This window comes from Salvia hispanica, chromosome 3 (assembly GCF_023119035.1).
Source record: "Salvia hispanica cultivar TCC Black 2014 chromosome 3, UniMelb_Shisp_WGS_1.0, whole genome shotgun sequence".
Classification (NCBI taxonomy): Eukaryota; Viridiplantae; Streptophyta; class Magnoliopsida; order Lamiales; family Lamiaceae; genus Salvia; species Salvia hispanica.
Window position 1 is genome coordinate 46,456,573 of NC_062967.1, and position 20,781 is coordinate 46,477,353.

The 20,781-nt window shown below is 36.3% G+C and overlaps 1 protein-coding gene across 3 annotated transcripts; it reads right to left on the reverse strand.

The window, feature by feature from the left end:
* Positions 1 to 525: 525 nt before the first annotated feature.
* LOC125216576 (THO complex subunit 2) lies at positions 526 to 18,897 on the reverse strand. Of its 3 annotated transcripts, XM_048118328.1 has the most exons (35): positions 18,514 to 18,888; positions 18,102 to 18,227; positions 17,061 to 17,102; positions 15,978 to 16,037; positions 15,807 to 15,869; positions 15,621 to 15,701; positions 14,839 to 14,910; positions 14,708 to 14,755; positions 14,554 to 14,622; positions 14,289 to 14,422; positions 13,230 to 13,305; positions 12,698 to 12,891; positions 11,714 to 11,794; positions 11,403 to 11,604; positions 11,073 to 11,312; positions 10,901 to 10,981; positions 10,708 to 10,827; positions 10,560 to 10,619; positions 9,693 to 9,820; positions 6,718 to 6,814; positions 6,438 to 6,566; positions 6,091 to 6,194; positions 5,774 to 5,954; positions 5,427 to 5,608; positions 4,686 to 5,292; positions 4,484 to 4,588; positions 3,974 to 4,129; positions 3,809 to 3,889; positions 3,232 to 3,442; positions 3,037 to 3,110; positions 2,808 to 2,919; positions 2,028 to 2,706; positions 1,718 to 1,919; positions 942 to 1,231; positions 526 to 851 (listed from the first exon to the last, which is right to left on the reverse strand). In XM_048118328.1, exons 1-35 carry the CDS (start codon positions 18,646 to 18,648, stop codon positions 782 to 784), a joined length of 5,292 nt encoding a protein of 1,763 aa, XP_047974285.1. In that variant the 5' UTR covers positions 18,649 to 18,888; the 3' UTR covers positions 526 to 781. The 3 variants fall into 3 exon arrangements, with proteins under 3 accessions (XP_047974285.1, XP_047974284.1, XP_047974286.1); XM_048118327.1 differs by having other exon boundaries at positions 1,718 to 2,706; XM_048118329.1 differs by lacking the exon at positions 526 to 851 and adding an exon at positions 1,574 to 1,620 and having other exon boundaries at positions 1,109 to 1,231; positions 1,718 to 2,706; positions 18,514 to 18,897.
* Positions 18,898 to 20,781: the final 1,884 nt, after the last annotated feature.

A 20,781-nucleotide genomic window follows, 5' to 3' on the forward strand; every position in this document is an offset into this window, starting at 1 on the left:
GAAATAGTACTAAAAGACATTGTAGCTAAACATTATACATATATCGTTGTTAAAACAGAAAGTATGAATTGAAGATGAATAATTCCAAGTGGCATGCCGGCTAGTAAGTAGCTAACGTTGCATACAAAGGTCCAATTGTCAACATATCACAAACAAGAAACACAACTCCACTACATCTATAAGTATCCTTGCATACTCTTCAAACTCGACGTAAAAATAAAATGCAGAAGCGAATCCATCAAGTCTTCACGTGCGTGCGAGAACGCTACGCCAAGATAGCGACCATCGGCGGCCTATGCAGCATGGACCTCATAATCACCAAAGCAACCGCAAATGACGACTCCGCCTTGCCGGAGCAGTACGTCCACGACCTCCTAAACCTCTTCAACATTTCGTAGCCCTCAAATGCCTCGTCCTCCTCCACCGCCACAAGGCCGAGCTCCTCCGGGCCCGCACCACCGCAGGCCTCTCCCTCTGCCCTTGCACTTTCCGCGACCGCACCTCCTCCGCCTCCAACGTCATTACAAGTGAATAAAGCAAAAATGTTACATCCACAAATTCAACATTATCCATATGGAATTTGCACGGAAATGTACATAATACCGGTGTTTTTAAGGGAAAATTAAATTTAAGCCCATGAAGCTAGCAGGAAGTATTTTCCTTGAAATAATCAAACATTAAAAAACTAGGCAGCCACTGCCAGGATGCAGAAACATACACTAGGGGTCTTTTAATTTTTCCCCTTCCAATTAGCAAGCTTCAATTCCTGAATATGATTGATTTACTTGCGATGCCGCCTCTTTGGTTCAGCTCTCTGTCTCTTGTCATCTTCCCACTCTCTATCATATATTCTGAAATCCAAAGTTAAGGCTGCAAAAATTAACTTGATCAAATATTACTATATATTTTCAACATGTGCCGCAGGTTAAAAATAAGGATACGGATCAGCATCACGGCGGGTTTTGTTGGCTGCTTCTTTGCTGTGGACCCGTAGGCCGGGCTCCTCAACATAATTTGGACGTTGCACTATAGCCCCCTTGCGGTCAACCCTGTCTCTTACATCATGAGTCTGAGGTAGACTAACTGGCATGGGAGCAGGTGAGGGTGCGGATGGTAAATACTCTCCAGGTTCTGATGTCATATGCTCCCTTTTGAGTTTCCGTCTCTTAGTAGCATTTAAATCGACTTCTTCCTTGTTAGCGTTTGTTTTCTCCCTCTCCCTCTCATCCATCTACATATATCATTCATTTGAGAAAAAATGTGTGGTCTAAAACATACTCCCTCTGTTTCCTAAAATAGAAACTTTTAAACGGCACGGGCATTAACGTAAAATTGGTAAAGTAAGAGTGAGATTGAAAGAAAAGGTGTGCTAGTGGAAAATGGGTATCACCTCATTAGAGAAAAAGATCTTTCCTAAAATGGAGAGTTTCTATTTTTAAGAATTAAGAAAAGGACCAAAAAAGAAAAGAGTTTCTATTTTTAGGAAACGGAGGGAATATAAGAAACCAAGAGATTACTAGGTTCATATTTAATCTAAAATACTTCATAAAGTAAGTAGGGATCAGGTCAGAACCAGGATCGGTGACTATGTTGGATGACCGCCTCATCTATAGCATGTTCCTGGGAGGCTTAATATTTAACTTCGAATGTTCTAAAATTAGCAAGGAAGATCACCCAAGCATACAAAAGAATGAAGACGAGTGACATTTTCATGTACCTTTATTGATGTTGCATCACGCTCATCGCGCTTTCTATCTCGAAATTCGTCGTCTCGTCTCCGCTTTGTGTCATCTTGTAATACTGAAGCATTCTCTTCAGATCTTCTCTTTTCTCTCTCATCATGCCTAGGTGAAAGCTTTTGTGTATGTCTTGCATTTCCAAATCGCCTATCAGTATCATCATCTCTCCTGCTGCTGGCACTAACAGATTGGGGGATCACATGAGGTGGCAGAGGTGGAGGTGGAGGCAAATTTTGCCCATGAAATTTTTCATCTCCATGAGATTTCTCAACAGATGCTTCATTATACCTTACTTTGCCTCTGTCATCTTTATTCCTATCATCCTTGGCCAGTCTATCAAAGTTCCTGTCCGCACCCCTTTCTTGTACTCTTTCAACCGAACGCTCTCTTCCATGCCTTTCCAGTGACCTGTCTCTCAATTTTTCAGATAAAAAATCATCGCTCCGTGACTTGTCAGGGCGCTCTACTCTTTCCCGATGATCCCTATCATATCTCTCACTGCTCTTTTCTTTTGATTTATCCACTGCCCTATCTGTAACCCTGCTACTGACCTGTTCATCAGAGCCTGATTTCTCAGATGCTGCCATGTGAATTTTATCCGTAGCTCGCAAATCATTTGACCTCTCCCTTTCAGATAATCGAACCTCACCACTGTCCGTCTCTCTTGAATCGATGTCACTCTTGCGGCGTTTATTTAGTCGTTCAAGGTCGTCAGCAGGACTGGTTCTTTTTTGAGATTTCTCAGTAGACTTAGAAGTTGCAATAAGATTCTCATGCCTAGGAGAATGTGTAGACCTAGAAGATGATTGTTTCACATCAGAGTATTCCATCCCATCATCTTTCCCTCCATGAATCTTTGAATCAGAAGATTTTGAATTTGTGACCTCCACTTTTGTTTCAGAATGGAAGTCTGAAGATCTAGTGGATGGGTTAGTCACTTTAGCAGAAGCAGTAGAGGTAGCATTTCCTGAAATTCCAGAAGAAATTTTAGCAACTTCAATTAGCCAGCTATCTAGGGATAAGTAGATAATTTATATATATATACACATATATCACTAGAGGACGAACCTGAAGCTCTGCCAACATTTTTTATTGGTTTATCATCTTCTTTAGCAGGATCTGTCTTCGCCGGCTTATCAAGGGATCCAGCTGCTGAAGACCTTTTCACCACAGGCCTTGTCTGTAACCATAAGTTAATAGTTAAACAGCATATAAGTAGTAGTAGTATATAGATATCATAAAATAATGAACGGGAAAATGTAAAGACATAGAGCTCTAGAAGTTCTCTGGTCAGTACCTCAGGTTCTTTAGCTTTTGAGTTCTCTTCCGATTGTCTGTTTGCTGATTCGTCCACCTGTTTTAGATTGTCAACTGAGATTGTAAATCAGTTGACAGCAGAAAACATTGATCAGACACATTATGATCCCAGACTTTCAGCTTTCAATTAAGCTGGCTTGGATTTCAGCAAGTCAACTTTATCTTTCTATATTACCATCTGTTCTTCTAGAATCTCTGCCGTGATTCCCAGAATCCGAAAGCAAGTTTCCAACAGAAACAGTTCTGCTCCCCATTTGATCGGCGTGTGAAACAGCCCCATTTTGCAAGGTGTTAGCATTAGATGACAATGACCTGGAAGCAGGGGCTGGAGCAGCCTTTATATCTAGATAACCCATGCCAAATTCCTCATCTGTAACCCATGATGGCTGCCAACAGAAAGTAATGTAGAGATTAAGATTAATTCATATATTTTCTGAGTAAAGAAACAAATTGCTATATATCCACAATGCTGGAACTCTGGAAAGTATACTGCTAGGTCACAATGATGTGAAGCAAACTAAACTCGAAACAAAATTTAACTGATCAAGGAAGCACATATCCCAGTTTTATAGCAATTGCACAAGCAAAAACTAACCAGAGAATATAAGATCTCTCACTGGAAATCAGCTCTAGAAAATTACCTTAAGATCACTTAATCGATAGGAAATGAAATTGTTTCCCAAACAGCTTCTACTCAGTTGGCTTGGTCAACTTTAATAACAAAATAAAAATAAAAGTTTTTCACAGATTACCTTTCTAGCAGCCAATGCTGCACCAACACCAGTTGCTAAAACTTTAAGATCCTCTCTTTCATCACTTTTTATTTTGGCCACCTGTGCAAAATAAAAGGAGATTGTTCTAAGCCTGATTCGTGCAAATCTAGTAACAGTTAAAAAAAAAGAAGAAGAATAGTTTACCCGCTTTTCAAGATTGATGCCAGTCTTACGAGTAACAGGAAAAACACTTGATATCTTAGTTAGCATGATGAGGGCATTCCGAATTTCCATATACTCAGTTGATTCCAAGCACTGAATGAGTAGCTTAGTGATCCGTTGGCTCCATTTCCAATGTACCTTCGAGCAAGAATATACTGATTTTAGTAGACGTGGAAAAAGAAACTGAATAATTTATGACAACACCAATATGAACTCATTATCCAACGTAAAAGGCAAAAGCAATTGTTGGGGTTCAGGTCTATAAAAGGCAAGTTGATATGATGGTGGTACATGGCTACATGCACATTCTCGAGTCCTGTAACAGTAAGTAGTACATGGTACTCGGATATTAGTCAATTGACTGAATATCAGCTCAGTTAACACTGAGTGGACAGTGATTGACAACAAACATGATTCAGAGGGCGAGGTGGCATGCAAAGTCAGACCAACATCAAGGCTCAATAGAAAATTATCAGTTATCCACCGACCAACCTTGATAAATTGACCATAGGTGACACGCTGGCTGTTCGGATATCTATAATAGACAGCAAATCCTGGCATGTTCCCACACTCCCTCTCATATATTGATTCATCACTCTGCAGATAAAGTTCTAATTAATAAATGGGCATTCAAGCATTCAAATGATGCAAAATATAAAAAACTTGGAAGTGGTGTACAACAATAAACTCGGACCTTCCAATGATAAGCAGTTTTCAGTGTCTCAAATAAGAACCTTCCAAGTCGACCCACTTCATACTCAGTACAGCAGCATATCATCGGTTGTAATGTTTTGCATATCAAAACATCAATGTGATTTACAGTGTTGAAGAATGGTGTTCCTAAGGAATGAAGTGTATTAACAAAATTGGCGCAGTATACAGCATCTGGCATACTGAACGTGCAGCGAGGAAATATACAACGCTGCAGAAATTCCATGTTGATTTTTAAGGTATCTGGGCATGAACTCAGCCATGTATCCTTTTCATGAGCAAGTCGACGTCGTACAGACTCGACATGTTCTTCATGCTTCTGAAGTTCTGTAGTTAATCGATCAAGAGACTCTTGAATTCTTTCCTTATCTTTTTTCCTCTTAGCAATTGCAGAACTAGAATTATCTGAAAGTTCTTCAAGAGCTTTAAGAGATCCATGCAGCTTCGCAATTTCAGATTCATAACGATTTCTCGGTACGTGGAGATCATACAATGTAAGTCCCCAGAAAGTAGCATACAAATCGGGAGACAAGCTATTCCATGCTTTTGGAGGCAGCATTGTCTTTACAGTGTCAAGGAGATTTAGCCATCTGCAAAAGATAACCTATTAATTTCAGTAGCTAGCAACATGCTGTTATAGTGTTACCTATAATAATATACAAATGACATCAGCAATTAAAGTAAAAGTGAAAATCAGAAGATAAGAGATAGCCAGAATGGTTACGAGATAGGTTTGCGAGCAGATCCAAGATCCAGAGCCAATGTAGAAAACAAATCTGAAGCTTCAGACTCCTTGTCAGCACTCGCAGGGTCCTCTTTTTCCTTACTCAATAAAGGCCAGAAGGAACTGGAACTATTCTGACACTTGAAGAGTCTCATTACTGGCCGATAAATCAAAAAGGCGACCTATATTATACAGAAAGAACAACAAAGCTTTAAGTACTAGATTCAATATTTACTTGAGCAATTTGTTATGCATTAAAACTTGCATAACTTCAATAGCTTCACACACAAACAAACAAACAAACAAACAAGAAAAAGTTCCAAGGAATAAAAATTAAATAAAGAGACCTCGGGATCAAGATGATATTGATGCACAAGTTCATCAAGAGTGGGAATAAGTAAAGCATAACTTGACGTAGGTGTCACCGCACTACACAGAAATTCCACATACTGCAGAAGGGTCCCATGGCATCTATCAAACTGTTCACAGACCATTTTTATATAAGGCACATCTGCTTTGATAACAACCCTGGAAAACAATTACACAGCATTAGAAAATTGTTACATAACTGAGACCACTCATTGCCAATCAATGCAAATGTGTAAAATGCCAGCAATAGTCTGTTCATCTCGTGAATATGGTAACCAAAATCTAGAGAGCTTACACAGAACGATGCTGAGCTATCAGCAGCAAAAGGGGAATGGCCAATTTGGGTTCTTCCTTTGCGAATAAAGAATCTCTGAGTCTGTTCGTGGACTTCATTAGTGCCTGTTACCATAGGGGAAGACCTCTTAAAGTCTATAAATTAAATTTTTAATATGCAGTCATTTAGAGGGGTAGACTATTTCACAATTCAAGTATTCAACAAACATCATATAAAGCTAATATAGAAACAAATATAAGTACGATAGTTGTCGTGGATAAGTAGGATAATGAAAACTGTCTAGTACCAAACAAGAAAATTCACAAATGAGCTACAGTGAGTTTTGACTCAGTATGTTAAAAAAGCACCTTGTTATTCCTTGTCATGCCAAATGATGTTGCCTGATAACGGAGTGTATCACTTCCAGCCATTGCATCCAATTGATCCTCCGTCATGTTTTCAGTGTATTGGACATTAGCCATCTGTTGAATTAGTTCCTGTAAAGAAACCATGAAAACACATATGCAGATGTTCAGTAAAGTGTATGAGATGAGAAACACATCTTTTGTATAAGAAACCATGGAGCATTTATAAACACAATACACTTTAGCAATAAACATGTACTGACAAAAATCAGGAAATTACAACCTGCAGTAGGACAAGCTCAATCCCATTGCCCCTTTTCAACTGATTGACAAGATATTGGAAAAGGCCCCTGAGCTCCATCGACGGATACTTTTTACACCTAAAATAAAATAAGGTTCCTTAACCATATGCCAGGCCTTACATCTAAAGCAAACAGAAAAACTCAAAAATAATCAAGTAACAGTCAACTAAAAAATATATGGACTCAACAACAGGATTTATAAAAAATTGACAAACTACTACAATAACCCATAATTCAAGGAAGTTAGAACTCAGGTTATCCTTCTAATTCATATAAAATACAGAAATTGTTCAAACATTGTCGTTATGATTTACATAGCACCACAGGAAAACCAGTAGTGTATATAAGAAAAGACTTTGCATAAGACAGAACTTGACGCTTAGAGAAACAAAGATCAAAGTCCCAGTCTCTTCAACAAAATTTTATTCTTAAACAAACTATTAAAGATATTTAGCAATGGGGACAGTGGCCAAACCAAATGACAAGGTTTGTGAGTGAAACTAGACATTTAACGTTAATCTTTTGTGTGTTTAGAGAATTAAACTATAACCATAATTTATTAATCACTAACAATTCATCTACCTACTACCATCAGCATGCAGATGGCCTATAGTCTAAAGTAAAGATATAGTTTTCAGGATCACTTATAATTAATTTCATTACTGCATAATAAAGATTTTCACTTATCCTGGTCCTAGGTAGAATCAACTTTGGATGGGCACATATGGTCCATATCACCTCAGAAAAGGCTGATTCAGGTATAGCCTTTACAGAATGCCAGCAAAAATAACACAGGCTAGCAACCAACTCAAGCTAAAAGAAACGGTAACAAAATTGAAGGTGCGAGTAAAAAAATATGAGCAATAGTTTGCAAAGAAATTCCAGTGGTATACTCTGTCCAAATAACTGAAAGAATATCCTTTGACCCACACTTGTCAACAATGGAAAACATGCAAAATAGTTTTGAGTGATATCACATCATCGACTCCAACAAAATATCATACTTCAACTATGAACAAACTACAATGAAACACTAGACATCTATTCCCATACTGCCCTTCAACCAACATCAAGCAAGCAAGAGAACCCCAACAAATGTACAGATTATTACTAGTATTCTTCAATATGGAGTCATGGACACTAAAAAGAAATGCCTAGTGCTACAATTGTAGGTTACTTGATATTGACTAAAAATAAATATTTCAAGAATTTTTCATCTTAGAACCAATAAGACATTAGTCACTCTACTCACAGTGCAAGCACCGCAACAGGAAGATGGAGCATAGAAAGTTAGTTACATAAACTGGTGATCAAATCAAGAATCAAGAATTTGTTTAATTAATATTATATGGCAATATAATATTGTATACAATGTATATCCAACATCGATATGTTCGTAAATCTTACAACTTACTAGCCTTGACTGACATCAAACTCATGTTTCTGTCAAATGCCTCTCAATCATACATTCATTTGGACATCGAAACTTCAGAGCTTTGGTGGATGATGCACAAGAAAAACAAGAGTGCCCTTCTTCAAAGCAACAATGGAGAAAGAAAACTGATTTGATCTTCCCAATTAACCCCAATATTAAACGCTAGAAGGATGAAGTGCTAAAAGAGTATGCTTGCCAACAGAACTCCAATACAATCCTCTCCTTCGCAGGATTGCATATGCTAAAAATTACCAATAATGCCACCTTGAAGGGTTAAACAGAAGAGAAGCAGTTCTTGGTCATTCTTATCCAAGTGCATCTCTTAGTAGAGCTCATGGATGATTTACCCATGACCAAGGCAATACGCAACCAACACATTAAGAGAGGTAATAAATCACTTGGAATATTCATTGTCTCCAACACATAGCAATCAGAACTTCACCTTATAATTGGGTCTTATGATGTCCAAAAAAGTAAGAAATGCGTAGAGTATGGCCATAAGCGTTTACACCACCCCCAAAAATTTAATTACTTCTTCAGTACCCAACATACTCCATTTGTTTTGACTATCACTCCCATTGGCAAAACAGATACGTCTAATGGATTCGAGAATATCTTAGCAATGACAATAACCATCCCATTTTCAAACTACCAGTTCAGATTATGATCAACTTTGTTCACCTAAGACGTCAAACAGATCATACTCTCCACAAGCAATGAGCTAATAGCTAGAGCCCTCTGATGTTAATGAAGTAAAAACACCAAGATGACAAAATCTAGCCAACACCAGCAAATCCGTTCCAATATAAAATGACAATCTTCCACAAGCCAAAGTAGCTAGCGCACCCAATTTCCTCAGGACAATAGTTGGGCACCAAGAGAGAATACAGAAACTACATGGGCAGGGAGGATAAGGCATTTCCTCGCCACTCAGACAGGCTTCTTTACCCCAAATTAAACAAACATTCCTTATCTAGAGATCAGATTTATTTTGATAGTTGTGAATGCAAAACAGGAAGGTAAACTGTATAGCCAATCTGCCAGATCCACCACATCTCCAGCTCCCACTAACCAGCATCTCCAGAAAATAACCCGCAAACTGGGTAGAGCATTAGCTGGGGAAATCTAAGTTCTTTGCAGAAATAATATATCACATTTAGACTAAATTGTTATATAAGTGCAACACAATTCCCTAGACAAAAGTTTTCCAGAAAAAAAAACAAAAGCAAAGAGAAAAAATATGAACATGACCCAACACCTTGAAGAACATATTAAAAAAGGTACAGAAAGGGTAAAAGAGGAAGTGGAAAACAACAATTTTTTTAATTTAAAGCAACTACTTCACAGAGAAAACTAGTATATGTTCACCAAATAAACCATTTGGATTCATGTAAAGACAAATATGCATCAAATAAAGAATTTCAAAGGTATCACATACTCAATAAGGAAGACAAATCAGCAGTATATCATAAACATATAACAAGCAAGTCAAAGCTATGTAGTGGTGAAAAAGATCCATACAAGTGACCCCAAAATGACGCCAGCGATTGGAGCCAATCCGACAAATTGAGGCCATCATCTTTTAGCTTTTCACGTCCACCTTGAGCCAAGCGTTCAATCACAACATACTCTAATATATCATACTCGAGCTGTTAAGAAAGCAGAAAGCATTAGAAATAATTAAACGATGAGGGTGTGAAACTAAATCAGATTGCACACGGAAAATCATGATGATATAGTAAATTCTTCCAAGACACGAGAAAAATACTGAAAGCAGCTGCTTCATGTGTGCATCTCATGCCCTATTTTGTGGGAAGGATGCAAAAATTAAGAAAAGAATGTCCTTCAGGTAATAAGACTTTAGCTTTTAGTCTGTAATACTATTACTACAAAGAAAGTTACAAAACCAAATAAAAAGTGGGCAAACTGCAGAAATTATCTGATTTAATAGACTTTGCATGTCATAGCACAAAGATAATAAGCAGACCAAATAAAATGTCCTTCGGGTTTAAGATGTTGAAAAAGAAACTCAATTAATGATTCAGGGTATGGGTGTTCTGATCATCTAATACCAAAAATACCAATGGTGTTCCGAGTGTTTCTTTGCTACCATTATTAAAACAAGCACTGAACCCATGAGATTGTGAAATGTATTTTTCATATCCAATGTTCTCGAATACATAAGAAATGCTGAATTAAATTTTCCTAAATAAGAACATACAATTTTGTTTTAGTAATAAAAAAACAGCTAGGGAAACTAGAAAGCCAAAAACCTACCTGCATACTCATATTCTTTATCAGAAACGAATACTTCGGTGAATAAGTTGCAAAAAAACAAATAAGAATATAAGATGAAGGGAGAGAAGAATAAAGTCATAGATGATATACCTGAGTCAAGTACTTAAATGCATCGACAACTGGAGTGATCATATCCCTGTAAGCCTCTATCTGCGTAGAGTAGTCAAATACTCTTATTCATTTATTTAGCTAAAGGCTAAGTATTAACTGAACTAATCTACTGAGCAACATATATTACCTGATGAACAATTGTTCGAAGAACTGTCATTGGATTGGCATGAGCCAATTTAGCAACCATTCTTCCAAGCTGCTTAAGATTTTCCTTAGCAAGGCGTTTTAAAATTCTTCGAGTATCCAACTACAGAAGATGATCATTATACTACACAGTACTAGATGAATGAAACAAAGCAATATAAGCAAATAATTTGTACCCTTGCGGTTTGCCTGGCTGCCAAAATCATGGGAAATCGTTCATCATCTTTTTCCCATTCGCCGTATAAACGATAGCGCACCTAATGGAAAAAAAATAAGACCATAACTCTGCTAAACTGAACTGATTCAAAATCGGAAGATCGAAACATAGGATTTGTTTTAAATAATAACCTCGTAAGGCAGGAGACTTAAAAGTTCCCATATCTCCTGACCAACTGCAGGATTTGCAGGTATCAACTGCAGAGAAGGAAGCAGGCACATTCCAAGTGCTTCATCGATTCTCAATCTTGCATCCTTCAGGTGAAGGCGAGGATTTTGAATTCTCTCCGTAACAGAATGGGAACCAAATGCCCCATCATCATTAACAAGATCCAGTGCACACATGTAATAACCTCTGAGCACTCTGGATATCTGCACAAGGTACAGAGATCAGGAAAGAGAACTTAAGAAAAGGAAAAGGAAACAGTTAGCACGAGAAATGCCAGGATTAGGATGACAGACCTTCTGCAGTAACAAAGCATCACGGTAGAGATAGGGTCCAGCAGAAGCAAGCATTTCAAATAGTTCTTTTGGCAAATTGATGAATGGTCTATTTGAACTTCCGAGATTCGAATCAGCACTAGAAGCAGAAGAAGTGCCAGCGGTTGAAAGTTGTGTTTGACATACTAATTTGTAAGCTGGTAATATTGTTTTTTCAATGAGTCTGGACAAAAAGACAAAAGAAGTAACATTAGAATTTCATGCTAGAGGAAATGACATAGCATTTTCATTTTTAAAATTGAAACCTTACTGCACAAAATATGATCGCTTACCTAAACAATCCACGACTAATTTGCACATACTCCATGGAATTAAGAAGGGAAAGGCGCTCCAACAGTTGATGAGCATGAAACCTGATACATCAAATGCAAAGAGTGAGTCGCACCATATCTTGGTTCTTAATGGAAATTATCCACTATCCCCATTGGCTTAGATAGATGCTTAAGGCATAAATAAAGGCTTTAAAGAAATGAAAGTGGAGGTGGGGGGCAGGGGTTCAGGACAGAGAGTATTTCAACCTGGAAAATTCTAGACCGAAGGGTTAATAACTCGATAAAGCAATGTATGAATCTACACCTAATGGGTCGAAATCAATGAGACTGTTCTTGAGATTATCCAGGATATTACATGCAGCTGATACATCACCATTGCACTGACCGTCTTTAGGTGCAGATGATACAACTGTGATATGGCCCTCCAACATTGATAATCTTTTGCATTATTTATGTGGTCATTATTATTATAGTGCCTCTATCTGATTTGGTTTAATTTCATCAGTGACTATGACTAATTTACAATCCATAAACGGATCACACAGAAAAGCTTGTTAGTAGACAACCTTTTGCTTATTGGTGCCCAAGGGAATCAATGTTCCATAAATATGCTTCCCAACTGAACCAAAGATATACATTTTGGAAGGTTTCCAGGTTTTCAACTGTAAATTGCTAAAGGACTTCAGTAGTGTGTACATGCAAGTTGAGGATACTACTATTACCAACAGTTACACATATTACATGCCATACCAGTCCTTCTAACAAATCAAAAACCTAGTTCACGACTAGTAAGGAATAAGACCAACACCAATAAAACATAGAAATAAAGTAAAATCCACCAAAAGGAAGCATCATATAACTGAAATTGATCTGATAAGGGCATGATAAAGCAAAGAAGATAGAAAGAGAGGAGGGATTAGAGCAGATGCTGGCTCAGAATCAAGAAAATTTCCATATAACTTGAATTAGATAGTTTCAGTTTACCAGTCATCCACAGCAAGGAAGCCCATCAGTAAGCCTAGAGGTTGATTATTAGCAAGATCTGGTGATCTTTCACCAACAGCCATTGTTTCCAAGTCAAGAGCAGTAAAAAGATCTACAGTTACATCTCCTTGTTTCTCGTCATCCATGAGATCCTTTCCGGTGGCAGCTAGATTTATTTTCCCAATTTTATTGGCCTATTCACCCCAGAGGAACAACAGACAATTAGGTGCGATATGTAACAGCCAACGAAAAAAGTTAGGTAGAGAAAGAAAGCAAAAAAAGTATACAACAGTAAATGGTGAGAGATCTCAACAAATAAACAGAGTGATCATGCTTTCAAAAAGAGAGTGATGCCAATCAGGATAAATTTGAGTGATCCATTGATATCTGAGTAATGAAACCCAATATAAATGAAAAAGCATCTAATGCGGGACAATCAATAAGGGTGTCACAGAAAAATGGAATGACTAAAGAAATTAGAAAGAAGTGCATTCTGCAAATAACAAAGTAACCAAGTAAAGGTTTCAACTACCTCGTCAAGCCTCTTAGCTGAAAAGGCAGTATACTGCTCAAATGCATCTTCGTCTTTTGGAAGTAAATGTGGATATCTGAAGCCGTACAATATCAAATGTGAGCAGCTGTTTGGAAGTTCAAAATAAAAAAAAAATTCTTGACAGATTTGTTAGCGTTACAGGATAAAGGCCCAAGGTGATTCATGAAAGATGAAGTCACAAAAGAATTATCACACAGATACGAGATAAAAAACTCAGACCATTAAAAATCATTGGATTTTAGCATAAGAGGAGAAAAATGGAATCACGAGATAAAAGATAGTGAACTGATGAAAACAAAATATGGTAGAAAAGTCCTGGCTGCAAGGTCAAAGCATAGAGAAAAGTTTTGAAAGCCTCTTCACATTATTAGACATGCCCATAACAGAATATGACTGCATTAACCTCAGCATCCTGCTAATCATTCTCATGTGGCATATGTCAACAGATTCAACACTTAATACATAAATGATATATATACAAGAAATGTTATGTTACATACCTTATGTGAGCATCATCCACAAACATTGTTGTTTAGTCTACGTTAGCATTAGTTTCTTTTGTTCTAAGCATTTAGTGTGATTCTAATATCTTAAATATATTTATTGACATAATTAATTATACAAATTGCATAAAATCAATGTTCAATTTGTGCTTTTATTCATTTATGTAATTTATAGAACTAATTAATAATGTAAATGATAGATTTCGGGGTGTTGGAATTTAACTAAACGTATAAAACAAAACAAATAATGTTAGTGTGGACTAAACGAGAACATTGTTCATTGGTCACGAATGGTGCTCACACAAGAATGTAGCAAAACAAATAATGCTAACATAAGAATTTCTCACACGAATAGATATGCATATGATTGACACCAAATATTAAAAACCACCATATTGTTATGCAGCTTCTGAGTATTTAGTGGATAGAGACAAAGGAGATGTGAGTTTTTATGAAACTTGATTGCATACTATCCGATCAAAGTGCATGTGAACCAGCTTATAACCCAAAGAAAATGTTCAGAGAATTCACTCACATGCTATCAACATCAATGAACTCTTTCTTCACCATCAAAGCTGTTAGCTGATAAAGCCCTGTCGGTACAGGAGCGTTGACTTCATTGCGCTGAAAATACTGGAACTTGAATCCAAGAATTTGTGAAGCATGGGACTGCATAAAATAAAATAAAATAAAACCCCAATCACACCCTCGATATAGTATTAAAAAGCATAAAGATACACTTAAGGTCTATTGAAAACAAAAGAAAGATTGTAAAAACTGTAAAATCATCACTAGAATACCTTGGGAAATATTGGAATCAGGTCCAAGAAAACACTGTTATCAAGCTGAAGCTCAAAACATTCCAACACCTTCAAATAAAATGTCCAGCGGTAAGAAATGAACAGATGGAAAAATACGTAAGCAAATAAGTAGCATAACTGGCATCCAACTTACAATATCAAAAACGCGATTAGGGTCAAGATCAAAGTGGCCGATTAAAGACTGCAATAATTCAGAAATCAGATATCAGAAATAAGAAATCAATGGTACATAAAAGTACAGATAAAACACAGAATTTCCATAACCTTAATTATGCCAACTGTTGCAGCTGATTGATTTTCAGTCGATACTTCTGGAACTTGACAGAGGAGGGTGACCTGAAAGACACCGGCTATGTAATTATTGACCAAGGGGAAAAAATTAATCATTAACCAATGTTTATGGAGCAAAAACCCAGTTCAATCCACTCACTCGAAGAATTCTGAAACTGGAGAGACTGTAATCTGGGATATTTGTAGGAATAAGTGATTTTGTTTAATGTTTTTGAGGTTGGAAATAATACGTGATTGTTAATCAAACATCTTTTATATTACTGTTCGGCAGAGAGACAAATGAAAAAACAAACACGGTCCAGTTAAACAATTTATATCATTTCAAAGAAATGTTTTTACTACAAACCAACTGAAAGTTTACAGCAAAAGATGAGATATCTATTTTAAAACCAACATAGACTGAACCAGTGGAATATATCTATTTTAAATCCAATATAGACTGAAAATTCCAAGACAAAGAGAAATTGATCTCTGAAGATTGATACTCCTAGTATATAATGTTCACCAGGAAAAAAAGATCCTCGCTACAACAGCCAATTCAGTCAAATTTATATAAGGCTTCTTTTAAAAGAAACAAATTCCCATAATTTGCTTTAGCACACAAATGAGCAAGATCTAGATGAACTTTTTTACACAAGTCACATAGTGGTTATAGATTCACCAAATTGGGAGCATGAAATTGCTTACAAAAAAAGCCCATGGGTTAATTAAACATAAAAACTCAAATTCTGCGGAAGCAGCAGCGTAAATGTTACCAGTTTGGCGTAGCCTTCACTTTCTTCACGAAGCAAGTTAAATTTAGTTTGTTGATAAAGAAGTCGTGTGTTGACCCGGACCTGAAACCAGAAATTGTACTTTCAAGAACAAATCGAACTATATGTTCAGCTGTAGACATGCATTGCTACAAACTTTCCAGTATGTGCAACTGAAGCTCAAAGTACCTCCTTCGACTTCAAATCTGCAGCCTTTATTTTAATCATTTCACACTCCCACAAAAAATCTTCCTACAATATAGGTGCAAACGAACTGTCAGCTGTTCTGCCTCTATGAATAATGTTTCCTCTCAATATATGGAAGAAAAAAAAACAGCAGCTCAAACTAAATATTCTCACATCACAACGCTCCTGGAAAAATCTCAATGGAACCAGCGCAGAGTCCACCAGCCATTTTGCCTAAAATGAAAGGAAAGAACTAGAAGGGTCAATATCATAAGTAAGTGGTAACCGTTAGAAAATAAATGAAGGCATACTTTCGAGTAATGATTTCTGAAAGCCCTAGCAGTTCACAGAGAAATTATTTACCACCATATCAACTCATAGTTACATTAATATTTCAGCACAGAGCTATTACTCAAATTACTAAGGTAATATAGCATGTGAACTCGAGATAGGGCAGGTTTGCAATTTGTTATACCTTCTCATTTTTAGTAACTCACTGACTGTATTAATTTCTGTTGCACAACAGCACAACATAGATAAAATCCATACATCAGAACCATTTTTTATAACTACTCCCTCTGTCCCGCAATAGGAGTTCTATTTAGTTATGGCACGGGTTTTAAAAAATGTAAAGAAAAGTGGGTTGAATAAGTTAGTGGAATAGATGGGTCCCACTTATACATATTAGTTTTATAATAAAATGTGAGTTGAATAAGTTGGTGGAATGTGGGGCTACTTACCATTTATGTTAAAAGTGAAATAGGACTCTTATTGTGGGACGGAGGGAGTAGTTGCTATTGCACGTTAATTGCAGGGTGCAGCCCAACATATTGCAAGTGGATCACTAGATCCTAGTTCCTAATGAGATATTTTTTTCCTTAACATTAGTTAGATTATCTCTCTGTTAAACAAAAATGCTATCCATGGTGTTCCTCTAAAATGATCCACACTAAAAACATAGTTATTAGATCATATTTGTACAAATGTTATTTCTTGTAGAGCAAGCATGCACTTTCCTAGTTAAGGTATGACTCTGTTGTGTACATAGGTGCTTTAATTAGTAAATGGGCACACCGAAAATGTCCCCAGTATTATGTCTCTACTCATATACTCTGATTCAAAAATAGTGAATTCCTGTAGTTCTAGAATGATAGAATCGCAGGGGAATTTTGTATTATTTCTTTTGTGGGGAGGGGTCATTGAGAGAAACATGGTAGTATATTGTAAATTCAAAATAAGATGTTCATGAACTCTTACCAGTTTGATAAGACGGGAGCGGTATTCACCAGGTTTGGTGAGCTGGAAGGAATTAGAAATGCATTAGATCGAGTTGAATTTAAAAATGTAATTTCGTATCCACATGACTTATCAGATTTTATCATACAATCACAATTATAAATGTATAGAAGCAGCCAAACTCATAACAGTAAATTCAATTTTAATGCATGTGAATAAATGCGTGAGAACAATAACATCTGCTGGAACAGTCAACACATTCAATCAGATATTTGCTACCTCTCCAAGGATTCATTTACTTGATCAGAGGTTTAGCCGAATAGAATTTTGATGATTATGCAGAATTCATCCTCTCTTTTCCAGTGACAATCAAATCAACATTGAGAATTAATCACTACACAGGTCTCATACCTAATATTCTTAATAAATATGGTCAGTTTCAAAATGGTGGCTTGATCAGGGATAGCTAGGCAGAAGGATGTAGAAGAGTAAATTAAGTTTGAGTGATATTCCAGTTTACTGGTATAAACCATGCCATACCAAATCCAATAAGGCACTTGTTGGGATATACGACTGTGAATTCAGATTCTCTTTCAGCAGACTAAATTAGACAGGTTCTATATCTTGCATCATGTTGTCACTAACACGTGCTCCGCATCTCAGTTATCTGTGCACTATGAGGAGTTTTTCATACCAACCTTGCAACATCACAATAAATTGCTAATGACAAAAGAACAAGCCCAAGCACCATTACAAGGTTGGTTGATTTTAAGAAGACCAGAAACATAGAGGCTACCAACAGAGATAAATACAATAACCAGTAGATGGAAAGAAACTTTTTTTGCGACTACAGAGTTTTCTCGTAAATGATCTAAACACAGATTCCTTCTGGTCTGAATGTGTACTATGTAGTATGTACTGTACTTCATAGGTATAACTTCTTTCTCTTCTCACATAGAATGTCATGTTCATAAGCAAACTAAAGGAAAGCCCAAACCAATTACACAAAATTACTACAAATACATGATGACAAGATCCAATGAATGTGTTAAAAGAACTAACGTCTTGAGCCATCTGGGAAACAATATCAGCAAAATATGATCCCACATCCCCTTCCAGATCACTATCTGAAAATTCCACCGCCTCCAACGCCACTTTACATTTCTGATACGGCAGGTCCCCTCGGACCTAGCCAAAAACAATGCGAACATTCAGTAGGGAAAAAAACAGAATTTACTGAATCCAGCAGGCAGTAGAAACCCAGCAAAAAAACCTTTCAAGGAATTTTATCGCCCAAAAGAAAAGGTTGAGGGTACTCAAATACCCAACCTAAGAAAGCAAAGCACCGATAATTGCAAAAAAAAAACCTCCCCCCACCCCAACTCTCCCACGAGCAAGCACACTCCTCCCCAAACTACTACCGGGATAAACAACTAGGGGTGCAGAGAAACAGGGAGGAAACAACTAATATTACCATGGTGTAGCATAGTTCGTAGAGAAATCGGAGAATATGAGCTGGAGAATCAAATTTGAAATTCGAATTCGGATTCTTCAATTCTTTAACGGCGTCCTCCGTCACATGTACACACTCCAGCGGCGGCAGAGACATTGTTTCAGCTTTCTGTATGAGTAATCAAGCTGCTGGGTTTGAAATGAATTGCCGCAAAAGGGAATCAGAGCGGTAAACCACAGCAGAGTGGCGGAAATGTTGTTTCCGAGCTTCTCATTAGCCGATGATCGAAGAGGGCTTCTTATTCTTAGGGTTTCAGGCGAATTTCTTCGCGTACAAGGGTTTGGGATTTGGGGATTTTGGTGTCTATTATTCTCTTTTTTATTGTTTAACTATACTACATCGTCCCAGCCACTGCCTTACATGTAAATTCATACTATAGTATTTTAAAAAACATAGCCAACGTAATTATATAGTAATATTTACAATAATCTGACATAAGGCTTCAACCATCATGAATCAAAAGTAGAGCACCCGCAATAATCATAAGCTAACCATACTATAGCTAAAATTTCTTCTTGATACATCACCATGCTCTTTCCAGCATAGTAATAGGCTAACCAAACAACAGTTTAACAATAGTCTAAGCCAATGTTCTAGCCCATTCCAGAAAGAAAAAAACACCAAAAATAACAACAATTAAATGAATTGGAGCAAAAAAACATAGAATAAAAATAAAATAGAAATATGATATTTTAGAAAGATATTTTAGAAAAAAATTAAAAAACGGCTAGTCCACTATTGACTAGCGATCGGCTAACCATGCTAGTCCGCGCCCAACCTCTCATCCGTCGTCCGCTCGTCCGTCGCGTTAGCTTAACACAATAGTGGACTAACGTCACGCCCGATTGTGGGTGCTCTTAATACTAATAAATAGTGTTTTAACAATATCATATAAATGTATTATAGCATTCATAAATTTTAAACTAGGTTGTGTAAACATCTCCAAATAGTTGACCCTACTATGGAACGATTTCAAATCATCATTGTAGGATTAGATTCAGGGAAAAATATTACTCCTTCCGGTTTTATAAAGTTTGTTGTATTTTGCTATTTTCACTTGTTCCATAACATTTGTCATAATTCACTTTTTTTTTTATAATAGATCATATATTCTACGAACTCATTTTCATTCATGTTCTAATATAAAACTAATATTATTATGTATTTAAAAGTACGATTCATATTTCACTAACTCTTAAAAGTCATTTTTCATTCATTTTTTATAGCTTATAGCGGATCAAAGTATGACAAACTCAAGATAGAGGAAGTAGAATATATAGTACTTCGTATGCATAATGTGAGCACCATTTTTTATACAATAGTAATTTTTTAAATTAGTAGTATCATTAATAATATACTCTTACTACTATACAATAAATATATAGAATCAAACTCAATTTTTAAAATTCATAAAATAAAATAAGAACCGGACAAAGACTATTGCTTATGAGTGGTGATCACATGAAATATATAGAGTTTAGGACTTATGACTTTAAATATAAAAAAAATCAGTTTAAGTTTTCACTGAATAGCTATTAATATAATCTTGAAAATTAAAAAGTAGCCCTGAATTTGAATATGATAAGAGTGGGGGCCTAAACTGGCGAAAAATGTTATTGCATCACTAGAATCAGTTTTGGATCCAATCATGTGAATATTGGGCGCAAGCTCGTATCTTTCAATTGGGTGCAAGACCACTCCACTAGCATCCTTGGCCCAAATATATTTTTTTATCCAATTCAATTAAGAATTGATGAATGGTTTGTGGAGTATATGCTTGTTTTGGTCGACTACCTTATTAATACATACTTTCTATATTTATATTTCGAGTAAATCGCATTGATTTAGCCTCAAAATGTGACTTTATGATGAATAATAAATAAGTCTATCTTTTTCCTTTTATGGAAATAAGTTTCTCATTTATCTTTCTTAGGTCTCAAAGCCCCAGTTTATTAGTTAGACAAAAATTCAGTAACCCCGTTGCACTATATCATCACCACTAGAATCGATTTCGTAAGAATATACTCCATCTGTTCCATTATAAATGAAACATTTGTTTTTTTATATATGTTTTGAAAAAATAATAATAAATAGTTAAAATGGAGAAAAAATAAAGTGAAAAAGAGAACAATATAAAAGGATTCTACATTATTCTCTCTCTTACTTTATTTTTTATAATTTTTTCAAAACAAGTGCGAAAAAACAAACGTTGCATATTTAATGGGACAG

Bases quoted from the DNA above. Each gene is read 5' to 3' on its own strand.
- LOC125216576 (XM_048118327.1), bottom strand. From the start codon at position 18,648: ATGTCTCTGCCGCCGCTGGAGTGTGTACATGTGACGGAGGACGCCGTT. The intron at 6,815-9,692 runs GTATGGATCTTT...ATTTTATTTTAG, and splicing joins GCGTCATTTTGGGGTCACTT to GTGTAAAAAGTATCCGTCGA. The intron at 3,890-3,973 runs GTAAACTATTCT...TATTTTGCACAG, and splicing joins GCATCAATCTTGAAAAGCGG to GTGGCCAAAATAAAAAGTGA.